The sequence below is a fragment of the Lepus europaeus genome, chromosome 13 (assembly GCF_033115175.1).
Source record: "Lepus europaeus isolate LE1 chromosome 13, mLepTim1.pri, whole genome shotgun sequence".
Taxonomy (NCBI): Eukaryota; Metazoa; Chordata; class Mammalia; order Lagomorpha; family Leporidae; genus Lepus; species Lepus europaeus.
In genome coordinates, this window is record NC_084839.1 from 65730026 (window position 1) to 65748413 (window position 18388).

The 18388-nt window shown below is 50.8% G+C and overlaps 1 protein-coding gene across 1 annotated transcript in view; it reads left to right on the forward strand.

The window, feature by feature from the left end:
• Positions 1 to 10520, forward strand: part of MXD1 (MAX dimerization protein 1) — a 30631-nt gene extending 20111 nt beyond the window's left edge. The window contains exons 4-6 of the mRNA XM_062209589.1: positions 6069 to 6183; positions 7577 to 7736; positions 7975 to 10520. Of these exons, the coding sequence (XP_062065573.1) occupies positions 6069 to 6183; positions 7577 to 7736; positions 7975 to 8162 (463 nt within the window). The 3' untranslated portion in view covers positions 8163 to 10520. The remainder of the gene's footprint in view (positions 1 to 6068; positions 6184 to 7576; positions 7737 to 7974) is intronic.
• The last annotated feature ends 7868 nt before the right edge of the window (positions 10521 to 18388 follow it).

Sequence of the window (18388 nt, forward strand, 5' to 3'; positions counted from 1 at the left end):
TCAGAATTGTCTAAGGGCATTCTGGTTAGCCTTGGTGCCCGCTGGCAGTGCCAGAGCCCTGGTGGTGGTGGTGGGGGGTGCCTCAAGCAACCCCGGAGCCTTCTTCATTAATAACTTCCTTCTCTTAGATATTGAGTTTTTCGTAATTCATGACTGACAAGACTTTGGGGAAACTAACAACAGAACTCTATCTGAATACATTTTTACTTAAACTTTTAATCTATTTGGGATTTATTTTGAATATTAACCTCCCTACTCCCTTGCCATTTTCTGAATAATCCAGTCTTTCCCTAGAGATTTGCAGTGTTATCTCCATTATGTGCTAAATTCATATCTATTCTTAGGTCTGTTTCTGGGGATTTTTATTCTGCTCACTTGATTTGTCTGCCTATTCCTGCATTAGTGCTGCACTTGTTTTTAATTATTGAAGCTTTATAATACAATTTAATATCTAGTACAGGGCAGTCCTCCTCATTATTCTTCCTTTTCAAGAACTTTGGCAGCATCTCACACATTTATTCTCCTAGATGAAGTTTAGACTAATTTCCTAACATTAAAGAGAATACTGTTGGGATTTTTTTTTTCCTTGGAATTGTGTTAAATTTGTAGACAAACTTAGGAAACACTGACGTTTTGACTTGGAGGATTCCTATCCAGGAATGTGCTGTTTTTCCGTTTACTCAGACTTTTGTGTCTTTCAGTAGTGTTTTATAGCTTTCTTCTCACAGATCCTTCCCCAACTGTTTTAAGTTTATGCCTAAATATGCTATTCTTTTTTCCTCCTATTGCATGTCAGATAGTTTAAGTTCTCTGGATATGCTTGGATTTCCCAGGACAGTACTCATACATATTTGCCCCTAGTTTTATTTCCCTTTGACCACTGCAGTAGAGATGGAGGGAGGAGGCCCAGGCACTCCAGAGCACTTGTTCGTGGAGTAAGTTGGAAGTGAAGCAGATATTTCCCCTGCAACCTTGGAATCCTTCCTGCCTCTGCTTCTTCAGGATGTGAGTGGCCATGAAAGAATCTTTCCTTTTCCATTCATCAACTTCATAAAATCCTTGCTAATTTTTTAAATGTAAAAAAACAAAACAAAACATTATCATCAACAGTGTGTTTTTCTATAGAAAATTGATTAGATTTTCCATGAAAAATGTCCATTTTCTTTAAGGAAGATTTCAATGAACCGGATTTTAACAGATAATCTCTATCTGCCCCATGAGACACTTTCGCGTTCCCTATTGGCTGTGAAAGGATTATCATAGTACTATGATTGTCTGGGTTTGCTCACAGTCATTGTCCTCCTGCAGAGGAACCTGGGGTTGAGAGAACAGTGTCCCCCTATCCGGAGTGCTCCACGTCAGCCCCAGGCCCAGGGGCTCCATGCCTTGTCCCAGTTAATACACACAATGACCCTCTAAGGTAGAAATCATCATCCTTGCTCTACTGAGCTTCCCAGAGCTGTTTGCTCAAGGTCACACAGGAAGTAAGCAACAAAACAGGATCCCAGATCTTTACCTTTTTTATTTTTTATTATTTTTTGAACTTATTATTTATTTGAGAGAGAGAGCACCTATCCACTGATCCACTCCCCATATGTTTACAGCATCTGGGGTTGGGCCATGGCAAAGCTGGGAACTCAATCCAAGTCTCTCACGTGGGTGACAGGAACTCAGTTACTTGAGCCATCACTTGCTATCTCCCAGGCTCTACATTAACAGGAAGCTGGAGTCAGGAGCTGGAGCCAAGAATTGAACCCAAGTACTCTGATGTGGGTCATGGAGATCTCAAGTGGTAAATTAAACACCTGACGCCAAATGTTTGCTCTTCATCGCTACGTTGATATTTGGTTGTATAGTGACTGATAGATTCAGAATATTAAAAAATCAATAAAAATACATACAACGTGAGACAGAAAACCTTACTAAAGAGAATCTATAGTTTGTGCCTAAATTAGTTATCACTACTTACAGACCATGGTTGGTTCTGATTTTAGTTAAGATCAAAGATTGGTTTCTTTATGCTACTGTAGACCAAAGGGACATGAGCCCATTCAGAGTAATTAAAGTGGTCTTTCAAAAGAGTCAGTAGATGAAGCTTGTCAAAGTTCATCATCTAGGTAAAAAGCAGTATGGATCAGCATTTAAAAAAAAAAAAAAAGTAGCCAGGGGCCAGCACTATGGTGCAGTAGATTAATCTTCCACCTGCAGTGCCAACATCCCATATGGGCGGCAGTTCTAGTTCCAGCTGCTCCTCTTCCAATCCAGCTCTCTGCTGTGGCCTATAAAAGCAGTAGAAGATGGCCCAACCAGCTGGGCCCATGCACCTGCTTTGGCGACCCAGAAGAAGCTCCTAACTCCTGGCTTCAGGTCGGCATAGCTCTGGCCATTGCAGCCATTTGGGGAGTAAATCAGCAGATGGAAGACTTTCTCTCTGTCGCTCCCTCTCACTGTCTATAACTCTACCTCTCAAGTAAATAAATAAAATCTTTAAAAAAATAAAGTAGGGCAGGAGGGGACCAGGGTTCGCATAAACATTTTCTGCAGGGGGCAGGAAGCTGGGAGGGCCAGCTCTTGGCAACAGAAGGAGGATTGTCCAACAAAGATGTGATGGTGTAAGAGATCCAAGTGCCAGGGTCAGAGGGAGGTATTTGGTGACATCTTGTTGAGGGTCTTGGCAAAACCTCTGCTAGTTCCCCTAAGGGGAGTTAGACCTGGTTTAAAATGGACCAGACCTGTCCTGAAGGAGCAGAGCCTTTGGCCAGGCGAACAGCCAAGCCTGAGAAGGAAGAGCAGAGACAAGGCGCTTTTTCTATTTGTTTTGGATCTGGAGCCCCACCATTGCTCAGGATCAGCTGGAGGATGCCAGATCTCTCCCTCTCCCCTCTCCCCTCTCCCCTCTCCCCTCTCCCCTCTCCCCTCTCCCAAGAAGCTATTCCAGAGAGGTCTGTTTGCTTTTTGTCTGGTGTAGGGATTGAATATTACTGCTGTATTATGATGGAACTGAGAATGCTTGGTAGACTTCATCCCTTCTCTGCGGTTGGCCCAGGCCCCAGTGTGGGATCTGTCTGCAGGTGGTGGCATGTGGGCAGAGCAGCCATCGGCCTAGAGCGGTAACACACTGAAGGCCAAGGCAAACCCTGCCAACGGCAAAAGTTGGCTTTGAATCTCTCCAAAAACCCAGAGACAGCTCTGGTCCTATTTTTATAGAAGTAGGCCAGAGAACAGTGCATGAGCAGGTATTACCATCAGCTTAAGTCAAATGGCTTATTTCTAGTTTCACAACTAGGAGTACTCTTTGGAAACCTACACTGAGGAAGTGAAAATTGCACCTTCTGGGCCAGCCTCTGGGATAACTAGAAATGACGATGCACCAAGAGATGACTTTATTATTATATTTTTATCAGTAGATGAACTTCCTGAAAAATGTCATACTCATCTTTGTATATAAACCTACATCATAAAAAGACTAATATGATACTCTTGAATCATGCAGTGTTTCAAAATACCGAATTTTTCTCCTAATTTGAAAATTAGTCTATAAACTTTACAGTGAGAAATAAGTTGGATAGCTATATAAATGACTGATTCTATCTTCTTGTAATGCTTCTAATAACAAGATCTATCTCATGGCTCTTCTACCCAAGGTGAATGAGAACATTTTAGACACAGATCCTTCTTTTCTTTTTCTTTCTTTTTTTTTTCTTATGCAGGAGTGGGAGGAGCAAACAAAGGGTGAGTCCTTGCTTGTGGCTCTTCCATGTGGACAGGTTTTCAGAACAAATAGAAGTCTTGTGAAATAGTGAAGCATTTGTAGCCTACATCTCCCCAGCTCAGAAATGAATGCTGTACTCCTCCAGTTTGTGAAGGCTTAGAGGGCCCTTGGAGCATCTAGCTTCCTCCTGGCCCAGATGGACATCTAACCAATTAGATCCTTGCAAGAGCAGCCTGAAGTCTTGGTGGAGAGTGTGAATTGACCTTTTGGTTCAATATCATGCATCTTCATCTGTCCTAGAGTTTTCTAAAGCAATTTTCTTCTTTTGGTCTTCATTCCCAACTTTTGCTAATTCAGAAAAATTGGTCAGAGGGAGAAAGAGTAAACCAGAAGGCATGGCATATTCCTACCCCCCCCCCCCCCGCCCAGCTCATCTAGAGAGCAGCCTCCCAGGCTGCAGGGAGCCCTGCTGTGGGTGGCTATACACCAGCAGTGAAAATTTATCTAGAATTCCAAGATTATGAGCACCAGTGCAGGTGCAAAATGGTAGTGGAGATGGACTCTGTCCTCTGGAAGCTTAGAGTCTAGTTGAACAGATGACACAATCTGTTCAGCAAACATTTATCAAGTGTGTGTGTGTGTGTGTGTGTTGGAGGCACGTGGCAATACAGCTGCAGCAGTGAATAATTAAGCAACAAATAAGTAAGAAACACATGAGTACTCAGAAAATGAAAGAATTACTGTGGACTGCAGCAGCATGAGAAGGACTTAAGGAGTCGGTAGACTTAAGCATGAGAAGGACTTAAGGAGTCGGTAGACTTAAGCAAAACTCCGTATCTTAACTGTTTCTCTCATTCTTGGAATCTTCTAGAAAAAAAACCCAAACTAAGGTCTCATTGAAGTATACATACCCCAGGTTATGAGGACTTGCGTGCATTTGGCCACTCTGTGACTGAAGGCTCTGTTTCCAGTGGGTGGCAGCTCTTCCTCCTCATGCAGCCTTTTTCCTTCCCTACTCTGCTGCCCTGCACGTCTGCCACACTCCACGGAGAAGTGGTTACCCTCAGTTGCTGCTTAGCATGTGTATTGATATGGCAATGCCGATAATACACTTTCTCATTTAAAAAAAACTTTTTGGGAAGCAGTAAATTTATATAGTTGAAAAAATAAAAAGTATTAAAAAATTACTCAGGGGCAAGTGTTGTTGCACAGCAGGTTAAGCTATCTACCGCTTGGGATGCCTGCATCCCACACTGGAGTGGCATTTTGAATCCTGGCTGCTCTGTTTCTGATCCAGCTTCCTGCTAGTGCGTCCTGGGAGGCAGCACATGATGCCTCCAATGCTTGGGCCTCTGCCACCCATATAGGAGACCTGGTTGGAGTTCCAGGCTCCTGGCTTCAGCCTGGCCCAGCTCTTTCTGTTGTGGACATTTGGGGAGTGAACAAGCAGATGGAAGATATGTGTATCTCTGTCTCTCTGTCTCTTGCTCTGCCTTTCAAATATGAGAAATATTTATAAATAAATAAAGAAGAAAAAATTACTCAGTAAAAATTTCCCTCCCTCTCTTCCTTTTTCTCTAATTGTTTCCTGCCTTCTCCCTGCTCAGCTGCTGTCATTATTTTTTTTAAAGATTTATTTATTTTACTTGAAAGTCAGAGTTACACAGAGAGAGAAGGAAAGGCAGAGAGAGAGAGCTCTTACATCTGCTGGTTCACTCCCCAATTGGTCTCAACGGCTGGAGCTGCACCAATCCGAAGCCAGGAACCAGGAGCTTCTTCCTGGTCTCCCACGTGGGGGTAGGGGCCCAAGGACTTGGGCCATCTTTCACTGCTTTCCCAGGTCATAAGCAGAGAGCTGGATTGGAAGAGGAACAGCTGGGACACCACCCGGCGCCTATATAGGATACCGGCGCTGCAGATGGAGGCTCAGCCTACCATACTACAGTGCCAGCCCCAACTTTGTAGTTTCAAATGGAGTCTCTTAAAAAAAGAAGTATGAGCTAAAAGAAGCCTCACCCTGGCACGTCGTTATTTCCTGTTTTAAACATTCTGTGGGTCACACTGTAGCCCAGAAACCTGGAGATAACCTGATAATGTACGTAGTAGTAGCAGATGGGACTCCCTCCCGCAATACCTGTATTACAGATGGACGTAACTTAGAATACCACTGGCGTTCACTTCTCTTTGGTTTTCACCAGAGTTGTCTGGGTTCACGAGGTCTTTATTTGGCGAGAGGTCACTGGCAGTGTTTGCCATCCCTGAGCCTGGGCCTCGTTTCAATTAGGACTCATTCCTCCCGGTGGCCTGCTGGCCCACTGTGGAACTCTCAGATGCTACTGTGGTCTTGTTTTTCTAGACGGGCTCATCTTCGCTTGTGCCTGGAGAAGCTGAAGGGGCTGGTGCCACTTGGGCCCGAATCAAATCGACACACTACGTTGAGTTTATTAACAAAAGCCAAATTGCACATAAAGGTAAGTGCCACTTCATGCTGGGATGCCTCGTTAGCTTCTCCTCTCCAGTAGGGTTTTTCTGTTGGTGTGAGGGACAGGCTATCTCCAGGACAGTCCTCTCCCCTGAGCTCCCCCAACCCGCCTCTTAGATGAATCAAAGACACCTCAAATGCAGCATGTCCAAAACCGTCTGAGTATCTCTCAACCCCACGTTCCAGAAATGAAGGGATCCAGCAGCTCGCCATCCAGTTGTACGGCCAGAAACTCGGAGTTCTCACTGGCTCATGTCCTTAGCCATCCACACCTGAGCCACGTCCAGGCCTCCATATTTCACCCTGGTCGACTTCCACCTTCACCTAGCACCGTCCACTGCGTTCAGTTCCTCAGCTGTCTGCCTTCCCTCTTTCCCTTCCTGCCTGCTCTCCTTAGGTCCTAAGGTCCTTCCTTCTAAAGCTCAAATTAACCCCTTGCCCAGTTACAGCTCTTCTGTGGCTCAGGACAAACTGTGTCACCAGGCCTGCCCCAGGCTCCGCCTGACCTGGCCCTCACCTACAGCATCATCTTGTACCTCACACTCCCCTCTGTCCAGCCCATGTTTCAGACTCTTGCACTCATGTGCTTCTACCACAGGGCCTTTGTGAGTGCCAGTGCCTCTGGTCAGTCCTCCGCCTTGGTAACGGTCCCCTACCCACCCTCCAGATCTCAGCACGAGTCTCATGAGCTCAGGGACACCTTCCTGACTCAGCCACCTTCTCTCCGTGACAGATGGTCATGGCTGGGTATCTCTGTCCCAGCACTTGTCACAGTTGGCATTTGGTGGTGGTTTGTGTGTCTGTAGGGTTGCCTGTAGATTCCATGAGGGAAGCAGCCTGGGTTTTGTGCTCTGTCCAGCCCTTGCCCTCCCAGAGAACCCAGCTCAGGGTTGACCCTCAGTGCCCAGGTGACTGGCAGTGGTTAGGCGAGTTGTGCCCACACTCCTGAGAGCCACCGCCACGTCGCTGTCCAGCGCACACATCACTGAATTGTGGTTGGTAGCCTGCATTGAGGACAATTCCGAGAGAAAAGGAGCCTCCCTAATGTTGAGTGGATCCTCAAGCTTCCATCTGGTGGAGTCAGGTGTTCCCAGAGCTTGGGTGTTCAGGCGATGGGTGTGGAGACCAGGTTGGAGACTCCTGCCTGCAGTCTTCTCCAACCAAAACCGAGGAGTAGCAGGAGGCCAGAGTGTCAGAGCTCACCCAGAATCGCTGTGAGAGCGCATGCCCACAGCCATGGCAGGCTGGGCCTGCCAACTTCCTGCCACAGCAGACAGCTTCTGAGGACCACCAGCGTGTTCCCCTGCAGGGCGGGAAAGTGCGGCATCGGCAGCTTAGAGCTCGCCCTGTGGGCTCCCACAGCTGCCCCCTTTGCCTTGCAGAAACTTGAAGATTGTGACAGAAAAGCTGTCCACCAAATCGACCAGCTGCAGCGGGAGCAGCGGCACCTGAAGAGGCAGCTGGAGAAGCTGGGCATCGAGAGGGTCCGCATGGACAGCGTCGGCTCCACCGTCTCCTCCGAGCGCTCCGACTCCGACAGGGGTGAGCCGCCCGCCCGCTGCTCTCAGGGACACAGCCTTGCCGTTGGGGGCGCTGAGGGCTGTGTCCGCCCCCGAGGGAATCTCTCTGTCCCCTTAGCATTAGGTAGCAGCGGCCAAAGAAGGGTTCAGCGGGGGGAGGTCTGATCGTCAGCCTGTGAGTTCTGTAGGCACCCTCACTGACGTGTGTGTGTCTCCCCCCATCTCCTCCCTCTCCCCTCCCCCCACCCCCGGGTCTGCAGAGGAAATCGATGTAGACGTGGAGAGCACAGACTATCTCACGGGCGACCTGGACTGGAGCAGCAGCAGCGTGAGTGATTCTGACGAGCGGGCCAGCACGCAGAGCCTGGGCAGTGACGAGGGCTACTCCAGCGCCAGTGTCAAGAGAATAAAGCTCCAGGACAGCCACGACGTGTGTCTCGGCCTATGAGGGCGCGTGTGTGCGGCCGCCCCCGGATGGTTCTCCCTGTCGGCTCTGATTAGGTAGTGTACTGGACCTGCCCGCCTCGCCCTCGCTCGTCCACGTCCGTGTACCCCGCCTCTACCACAGTCAGCTGGGTCACAGTTTCCAAGGAAGTGCTTAGGCCTGTGGGCATCGGATGGCACCCACTAGCTTCTCGTTCTCTCCATCACAACCCATCTCCGAGAGACTGTACATTCCAGGCAGTCTGAAGCACCCGAGACTCTAGACCGAGCGAGCAATTGTCGCATCTCAGCAAGTCCCCATCTCCTCTCCTGTCCCGTGTCATCCACCAGACTTTTCTGCCGAGTTTTCTGGCTTACTGTGTTACCTGCCTAGGAGAAGTGTCTGAGTGTGTCTTGTGCTCAGGAGACTGAAGGAAACCAACTTTCCAAGTGGAGATCCTGACCTCAGAACTCCAAAGGAAGCTTCGAGAGCTCTTCCCCGTGGGCCTCGCCCCCGTGAGGAAGTCAGGAGCCACCTCGGGCAAACACCCCTCGCACCCAGCCCACGCGCACCCCGCCTCGCCGCCGCGCCTGGGTGGGAGCAGTATTTCTCACTTGACAGCGTGTCTCTGGGCTCGCACAGCCGAGGAAGGTTCCACCACTGTTCTCACAAACAAATGGCACCATGTGTTTTTGTGCGGTGTTCATGGGACCTTGCTGTGTACCGCTATCTCAAGGCACATTTTCCCCAGAAGTTTGTCAGTGCTACTTGTCTCTGGAACTTTTTTTTTTCCTACCTCAGAGATAAATGAGATCTCCATTTCCCACTTAACACAAAGTGATTATGCCTCTTCCCCCTCCCCCCCATAAGTGACATTTGGTCCAATGCTAATCTATTTTCCTATTTAACTTTCAGCAATAACTGAGCTTTGGCACTAGCTGAGCTGGTGGCCATCATCAGTGAAAGAAAAAGTCCGCATTTCTACTCTCTGTGTTGCAGGTGAACAGGAGGGGACGGGACGGGGTTGCTAGAATCCCTCTCCTTCTTGATTATTTTTGGATACACCCAGAAACTTCTTTCTGGAGGCTTTTGGGCTGATAGTTTAAAAGGCTGATTTTTCTTTTTGGTTATGATTTCTCCCTTAAGTGGTCTCCCACTTTGTAGCATTTTTATTTAAGCTAAAACAGAGCACATGTATATGTACATAAGACACATTAAATCTATAAATACTATTTATTCATTTTATATAAACTAATGTAATGGAAAATAAATTCTTATGACTTTGTGCTTTTATAGATGTTCTAGGAACTTTGTATGTAGGTATCTATGAAATTGGTTCATTCCCCTCGATATTTTTGCATTCATATTTTTTGAGGTCTTGATGCTTTCAGCCTCTGGTGAATCTTTTTCATTGAATTTGAACCATTTGTAAAATCTGTGATGCTGAAACAGTGTGTGTGTGTCACAAAGTGATGGAACATTCCGCAAATCCACGGACGCACTGCGACCCAAGGGCTCAAGGGCTGACTCGGCAGTGGGCAGCGCCCGTGCGGCCCCGCCGGCCGGCAGTCACTGGCACAGCACAGCCTCGCAGCTCAACCAGCGCCTCCACCTTCCGCACCACTGAAGTCAGAGTTCGGATGCACTCTGCGTGGAAGTCCATTCTGCACCTGAAGAGCAATCCAAACAAAGCAAGAGTACTTTTGTGGAACTCTTTTTTTTTTTTTTCCATAATTCTTTAATGTATTAAAAAAATTTTTTTTAATTGGAAGTAGTAGATTTGTAAATGATTCCAAAGTCACCTGTAATGCTTTTGTTTTGTTCTGGTTTTTCTTCCTTTTGGCTTTGGGTGGGAGGAGAGGCAGGTGACACAAAAACTTTTTTTTTTTTTTTCCTTTAAATTGTTGGAAACTTTTCCAATTACCAGCTGAAGATTTGCACTGAAATACAACTTGTATGCCTTTTGCATTTTGAGAGCCTGCTTCCTGAGTTTAAGCAGAGTGACAGTGTTCACGAGCCAGCTCCGTCTGTTAACACATTGGAGAAAGATAGTTCTGCACTTGGAGGTCCCTTTCGGATGCCACTCACGAGACCTCTGGATTTTGTCGAATTGCTACATTCAAGCGCCTCCCAAGTCCGCGATGCTGGATGCTAGATGGCAGCAGAAACTCAAGACTTTGAGAAAGCTGTGGGCTTGCACTGGGGGAGGGAAGGGAACGAAATTTGTGTCCTTGTTTGTTTCATTTAGAAATAAGGCATCTGAGGGATGCCGTTGTTGTCTGTGTTTTAATTGTTGTGCCTTTGAGTTAAACTGCATTTTTGTCTTTTGGTTGAAATATGAAATGTACTGTCCCAATATAAAATAGTCATTATTTGACCTTTGCACTGTTTGTCTGGTCCTTTTCAATTTGATTGCATATAAATGTGGAACTTGATAGAGCTCTATATTTTTGATGCACTTGTGATCAGCTGACACCAGGTTTAGACATTACTTTCAAAGCTCGAGGTGGACCAAGTCAGCAAGCCAAACCGGCTTCTCTCTAACCAAAACTGTAAGCTTCAGGACCAGCAAACTCGCCCAAGGCAGCTACTCCCCTTCCTCGCGCGGCTGGCGGCAGCCCTGGCCGGCCAGTCTGTCCTCTCTCATTCACTGACTCACCAGCGTGACCGCTAAGAGCTACAGAGCCTTTTTGGTTGTTTAGTTTTTTGTGTTTTTTTGTCTTTTTCTTTTTGTTTCTTGAAGCAAAATAGAGAACCTTTCTATGAGGGTTATTGGGGGGAGGGGAGGGGCAAAGATATAAACCCCAGCCTTTAAGACTTTGACAATTGTACGTAAATGTAGATGTGTGTAAATATAGGCACATGCATATTTTTATGTGAAAGTTGATTTTTAAAAAGGAAAAAAATCTAAACTGCACTCCTATGGACCCCGGCGCAGTGAGTGGGGACGGAAGCATGTGTCGTCCTGCTGACGTCCACGCAGTGAGAAAAGCAGTGCTGCTGTCATCCCCAGACACAGCTTCCATCTCCTGCTGGCCATGAGTGGTGGGGCCTGGCCCCCAGGTGGTTTTCTGTTGGTTCTCTCTGGCTGAGAAGAGAGCTTGAATTCTTCAAGGTGCGGAGAGCGACTGCTGGCTCCCCCGTCTGGTCACAGACCTAAGGCTAGGTCAGCGGCTCCGAGAGCATCCCACTCTGGGGCAGGACCTGGATTCTCCCGGCCAAGCCACGACTCAGAATTTCCAGGCCCATTCAGAACTGAGAATTAAGTAGGCCCAGGACTGCAGTCGGCCACTTGAGGGCTTTTTGTTTTTATTTTTTAAGAAGGGCGTTTTCCTTTAACCCCTGCTTTTTCCAGAACAAACGAAGGGTCCTCACCCAGGTTTCCGTGGCCCTCTCTCTTCCCTCATGCCCAAAAGTGGCCCAGAGCAAACCCTGAGGTGAGAGAAAAAAGCGTCAAGGAGGCAGGACAATGATGCTCAAGATAACTGTCTGGCAGTGGCGTGGGGCTCGATAATGGATTTTTTGGACTTTTTCCCTCTTGCCTCTTCCCCATCCTTTAAGGAAAAAGCTTATTTTTGAAACTGGGTTTTTAATGCCGTACTGTGTTGACAAGAGACACCTTCATTATGCTTCTTAACCATGCCTCCAGCTCTTGGTCTTCTGTCTTTCGTTGTCTCTCTCTGTCTGCCCCTCCTCACCGTCCCTGTGTGTTGAACACCAGGCGGTGAAGGCCGAAGGCGATGTCCTGCCTGTCGATCTGTGTTTTTTTTTTTTTTCCACGTCTGACTCTGATGCAGCGCGTTCACCCCTGCTCTGAAAGGCCTCCCTGGGAGAAGGCCACCCGAGGACCTGTTTGGTTGGGGTGGGGGTCTGCTCCTTCTCCATGATCGGGCCTCCACAGACTGCGGGGGGTTTCGTTGTCAAAGATGCCGAGTCGGACGGTGGGGTGCGATACGTGATGTATCAGGATTCTTTGACTATCAATACTCTGACACGGGGCATTTTCTTTGAAGGAGGGGATGACTGCCCTGCACTGCTAGATTCAGCTAAGGAGTGGCTGAAGAAATTGAGTATCTTTGTCTTCTCTCAAAATCATAAAGTAGGAATTAGTAAGGCTCCTAGTTCTAAGATTTATCCAGTTTTTTTTTTTTTTTTTTTTTTTTTAAATTCTATCTGCAGGGGAGAGAGGGTGGCAGGTTAAGAGGATCTTCCTTTTAACTTTCACCTGAGAACCAAACTCGCCTTTGGTCCCTTGTCCCTTGGATTGGTGCTCCTGGGATCCTTGCTGTTAACCATCCATTTGGGGCCATCTTTGCATGGTAAACACAGCCCGAGAACTGGGGGCCGGCAGCTGAAAGAGTATGAAGTTCTGATGTTTATTTTGCTCTGTAACTATGACGCCAATGTAAATCCTGTGTCAAGACCATAGACAATGGTGCTTTTTACTACAGTTAGCACATGCATTTTTAGAAACTATTCCATGTTTTAGAGAATTTTTGCTGTGTATATGTAAACTTCTGTGTTGTTCAACTGTTAACAAATAATAAATTATTTCATTATGAAAGGAATGTTGGTCTTACTGATGTTTCGCATCCCGTATACCCTTTCATGATTTTTAGAACTGACTTAATTTTCTTTTTTCTCTTAATTTTTAAAAAATGTTTATTTATTTGAAAGTCAGAGTTACACAGAGAGAGGAGAGGCAGAAAGAGAGAGAGAGGTCTTCCATCCAATGGTTCACTCCCCAAGTGGCCACAATGGCCAGAGCTGCGCTGATCCAAAGATAGGAGCCAGGAGCTTCTTCCGGGTCTCCCACACAGGTGCAGGGGCCCAAGGACTTGGGCCATCTTCTACTGCTTTCCCAGGCCATAGCAGAGAGCTGGATCGGAAGTGCAGCAGCCAGGTCTCGAACCGGCACCCATATGGGATGCTGGCACTTCAGGCCAGGGCATTAACCCGCTGTGCCACAGCGTCGACCCCCTTAATTTCTTAAAAAAAAAAATTTTTTTTTTTCATTTACTTGGAAGGCAGAGGGATAGAGGCAGATCTCATTCTCTGGATCGTTGTGTGAATGCCCGTAAAAGCCAGGGCTGGGCCAGGCCGAAGTCCGGAGCTGGAAACTCCATCTGGGTCTTCCAGTGGCAGGGACCCAGCTGCTTGAGCCATCACCTGCTCCCTGACAGGGAGCTGGAATTGGGAGCGGCAGTGACACTCAAACCCAGGCACTCTGACCCGGGATGCAGGCGTCTTAACCACTGTGCCGATTGCCCCGCCCTCTTTTAATTTCATGGAAAATTCACCGGCTCAGCATCTCCCACCCTTGGACTCCGTGATGAGTATTTAGTCTGTGTGGCTTCAGGTGAGCCCACCTGTTGACCCGAGCTGGTGGCAGCGCCACCCTCTCCACTGCTGCCATCTGTCCCACAGGCTCACCCCTCACTCTCTGACGTGTTCAGGTACAGATGCCTCCGATAGTGCAGGCATGTGCGGGGGCTGCGGGGAGGGCTGAGAAGGCCCCATCCTTTGCGCAGCCCAAAGCCGAGTGGGAAGGCTGCAACAGAACGTAGTGCGGAGCGCTTGGTCGTGGAAGCCTGTTGTGCAGGAAAGCGCCGTGCGAAGTCTCAGAGCTGGTGCTGGGGCTGGGCCCTGGAGCCAGGGTGGCTGTTTGCTGAGGAAAGCACAAGGCAGGCCCTCAGGGAAGGGGCGAGCTGGCGGGGCTGGCTGCACGGGGAGTCACACGATTCGCTGGGCCGAGCATGGCGTCCAGTTTAAGCTGTTTTCTACACACTAACATCCCTTCGGGCCGAGAACACTTACATCTATAATATATGTCACTGTACTTAGGATATGCACGTCATACTTTGATTGACTTAACACTCTGGGTGGTGTGCCCGCCCTGTGACAGCGCTGACGGCCCATCAGCCGACGGCACTGACTGCCCCTGCCCTTCCAGAGCTGCCTCTCGTGCGTGGAGCCCACGTCGGTGACTTGGCGTCCCGGCGGCGTCCCGGCTGTGCCCCGGCTCTCCCAGGAAAGCACTGGTTTAGAGCCGGGGGTGGGGTGGGGTGGCAGCATCTTTCTCCCTCTTGACAGTGACTTCTTACTCTAAAACCTGAGACGTGTGGAAAGGCTCCTCTGGCACTCTGGAAGTCACCTAGTGGCAAGAGCCTGTGCATCTTGTGAAATGGGAACTTCCGGAACATCCATTTTGCAAAAGTGGCCTGAGTCACCTGCTTTCCCCTAAGAGGAGGGGACGTGTGCTGGGCCCAATGCATCGCTGTGCGCAGGCGCCCAACCCGACCACCACACAGGCCGCTGTGAGTGACAGCCACAGAAGCCGTTCCTACCCGGCGTCCGGCTCCCTTGCTGACTATGGCTGGGAGAGGAAGCGCTGCGCTGTAGATAATTAGGAAGGCGACCTTCCCTTAGAGATAGCTCCCCCACGAGATGACCAACCTTGGTCCTAAATTTCCTGACGGGTCCTGGTAGCCTGATGACCAGGGCCTTTGGTGGTGCTGGACAGGCTGGTCCACCTCGGTGCCTCAGTGGGTCTAGGAGGGAGAGCCAGGAGCGGCACCTCGCAGCCAGGCCCCAGAGCCAGGCGGGACTGGGAACCTTGGCCGTCTCACTCGGGCCCCACAGGCCCGTGCCTCAGTTTTGACAACTGCCACCCCTTGTCCATCTATGATGGCTTTTCTTTGTTCAGTGAGGTTACGCAGTTTCCACGGAGGGGCCCGGGGCCTCAGTTAGAGGGGCAGACCCCTGGGCCTTCAGTCCGCTCAGCCACGTCCTCCCCTCGGCCCTGCTGCCCTGGCCCTGAGCTGTGCACAGTGCCGCCGCCCCCCCTCCCCCGGCCTTCCGGGGACCTGGAGCAGTGGACAGTGGTGCCACAGAAGACACCCTGGAGGGAAGGTGACAAGGACGGCCCAGGACACCAAGGATTTATTCAACCAGCGAGGACACAACTCCCCCTGGTGCCTGGCGGCCCCCACGACCCACATTGGCCTTGGGCACCTGGTGGCTGTCACTGTGATCAAGGCGAGGAGGGCCACACTGCGGCCCTCGCCGAGAAGCTCCAGGAGGTGGCTGTCAGTGCTTCTGCCCAGCTCCAGACGGCCAAGGGTCCCCCAGACAGCCTTCGGGTCAGCTCTCTGCCCGCACGCAGCTCCTGGGAGCCGGGCCTCTGAGGACGCCCTGCTACGGGCCGGATGAGGTAGAGAGGCTGTTGCCCGCCACCCAGACGAGAAGCCAGCTTCCTGCGGGGCCAGGAGGGCGTGGGAGCCTCCCCCAGGGAGAGTGGAGGCACAGTGGAGCCAGGCCATCCAAACAGACAGCGGAGGCAAGAGCCAGAGGATGTGGCCCCCAAGGCCAAGTCAGGGCTGCTGGGCCAGGGCTGCCGGGGCTCAGAGAGGGGACGCTCTTGGCTCTCCGGGGCAGAGGGAGGACGGTCAGGGCGGGGAGCTCTATGTCAGCACCGTGTCGGCCTTCAAGGATCCGCACAGATCCGCAGGGAAACACCGGGAAGGGCCTAGGGGAACAGGGAAAGGGAGAAAGCACCACCCCGCCCACCCCACTGGCCTCCCTGGGCCAGGCTGGGCAACACCAGGAGGTAGTCCCCGCCCTTCCCCAGGGCCCAGTGGGCATGGGAGCCCCTACAGCCTCCTGTCCTGCTGCCGGCTTCCTCCAGGTGAACACCAAGCATCAGATAAACACCTGCCAAGCCGTGCTGAAGTCCCTGTGCCCCGCAGTGGGGGCGGTGCTGCGGGACGTGTCTCAGTGAATTCTGAGCATGAGAGGCGCACGGGTGGCCAAGGGGATGAGGACCTCAGGGCAGTGGCCGGTGCCTGCCGATGGTCCGAGAGCACGCACTGGCCCCCTGAATGGGAGGGCTGATGCTAGCTCCACCCTTTTGGCTGGGGTGACCTGGGGCCAGGGTCTGGAGCTTCGTTTTCCTGATCTTCTTTCTGGGGGCCATTGTGGGGAACGCCCAGAGCCTATCTGGGGCCTGAGAGGTTGGAAGCGCTTGCCACACGTGCACAGTCACCCCTGTTCCGGAGCTCCGGGGGCAAAGCGTGCAGGTGTGCACGTGGCACCTGGACTCACAGAACGCAGAACTCCAACACTCAGAGACACCAGCCGGGCAGCGACACTTACCGCGCCGCGTGGGGAAGTGTCTGCGTGTGTCACTCTGACTGTGCGATTTAGACAGCAAATAGTGGGCAGGAAGTGGTTAAACGGAAAGAGTGAGCCGAGCAGAGGGTGACTCAGGGACACAAGTGTGGCCACGGGCAGCGGGGGAGGGGGCGCTGTCCAGGTGTGACCGCTCCTAGTTCAGAAAATCAGAACCGACCTTGAAACCCCTCTGCCCGCCCCCCCACCCCCAGGGCAGCTCAGAGACTCTGGAAGGAACAACCAGGCAGTGCTGAGAGCCCCTGGCTAAAATGCCTGCGTTGGGCAAGCCTCGTGTCAGCCGTATGTTCCAGGGTTGGCATTATCCACAGCCAGGTCAGAGCCGTGGCTGGAGCTCCCCGCTAGCCAGCAGCGAAGACTCCACGCTGCGAGAGGACCGGGCTCAGGGTGATTCTCTGCAACCGTGCAGCTCCCAGTTTCGGGCACGTGCAGACCAGCACGGGGCACGGCGTCCAGAAAGGGCCTCACTGGAAACTGATGATCAAGACAGAGCCTGGGAGAGGCCTGCTCTCTCTTCACCACCTTGGACCCTGTAATGTTGGGCAAAACAATTCTCTTGGAACTCATTGCAGGAATTCCATAGCTTCCCCGTGAAGGACGGGTGTGTGCTGACGCCAGGGAAATGGTGACTCATGAAACGGATCATCTTTCTCTTTTTTGCTTTGGCTGCCAGGAAGCTCAGAGCCAAAATCACACCTCGCCTTTAGTCATTTTGTAAGACCCCGCGATTCACAGATCTGTGTGCCGTTCTCTCTTCAGTCTTTTCTCTGGCCTTGATTTTTATTGAAAACTTTTTGTATTTTAATCTACCCCATTTCAGATCCACTTCTGTAGGGAGCAGAGAGGACATGATCATGGAGGATGGCTGTGTAAAATGAAAAGTGCTCAGGTCTTTTGCAAGCAGAAGGAAACGCGACGGCCTGAGCAAGGTGGGGCTCGGGTCAGAGTGTGGGAAGGGAAGGTGCCTGTGCTGGTTCTCGCCAGGGAAACAAATTTGCCAAGGACTGGGAGGCAGCTGCCTGGGGCTGCAGAGCCCCTCCGCCTCCTGTGTGGGGCTCCTCTGGGGTGTGGCCGCAGAAGCTGCGGGCAGCAGCGGGCTTGACCTGGGTCTGACCCCCTAGTCTGAAGCAGGAAGGAATGCCACATCTCCTCCCTGCTCGGAAAATTCAGGGTGGGGAGAGGGGCATGTTTGTTACAGTGGTTAAGATGCCACCTGGCAGGCCAGCGCGGTGGTGTAGTAGGCTAAGCCTCTGTCTGCAGCACCAGAATCCCCGATGGGCACCGGTTCTCACCCCAGCTGCTCCTTTTCCCATCCAGCTCTCTGCTATGGCCTGGGAAAGCAGTGGAAGGTGGCCCAAGTGCTTGGGCCCCTGCACCCACGTGGGAGACCTAGAAGAAGCTCCTGACTCCAGGCTTCAGCCTGGCCCAAACCTGGCTGTTGCAGCCACTTGGGGAATGAACCAGAGGATGGAAGATCTCTCTCACTCTCTCTGTAACTCTCTCAAATAAATATTTAAAAAGAAAATAAATTTTAAAAAATGCCACCTGGGACACCAGCATCCCCTATCAGAGTGCCTGGTCAAGTCTGGACTCTGGCTCCCGACTCCAGCCTCCTGTGAACGCAGCCCTGGCAGGCAGCTGTGATGGCTCAAGTCACCGGGTTCCCGGCACTCACAGGGGGCAGGGAGGAGCTTGGGGCTCCAGGCTTTCGGCCCTACCCCAGGGTTACTTCAGGCACTTGGGGAGCGAACCAGCAGATGGGATGAGCACTCGCGCTCTCTTTGCCTTTCAAACAAATAAAAATAAATAAAAATAGAGAGAGAGTAATGGGAGCTTCTGCCTGGGGTTGTGAATGCCCTAGTCAGTGGCAGAGGGCAACACTGTGTCCAGGTGTCAGGCCCAAGAGAAAAGGGGGCTGTGGCTGTAGGGGTCCTGTCCAACCAGAGGCCCTTCTGCCCAGCACAGCATCCGCGGCTCTGCAGCCACAAGTCCCCGTCTGCTCTGGCCCTGGCCGCCCTCCTGGCCTCCTCTGCTACCTCTCTCCTCACTCACGATCCAGG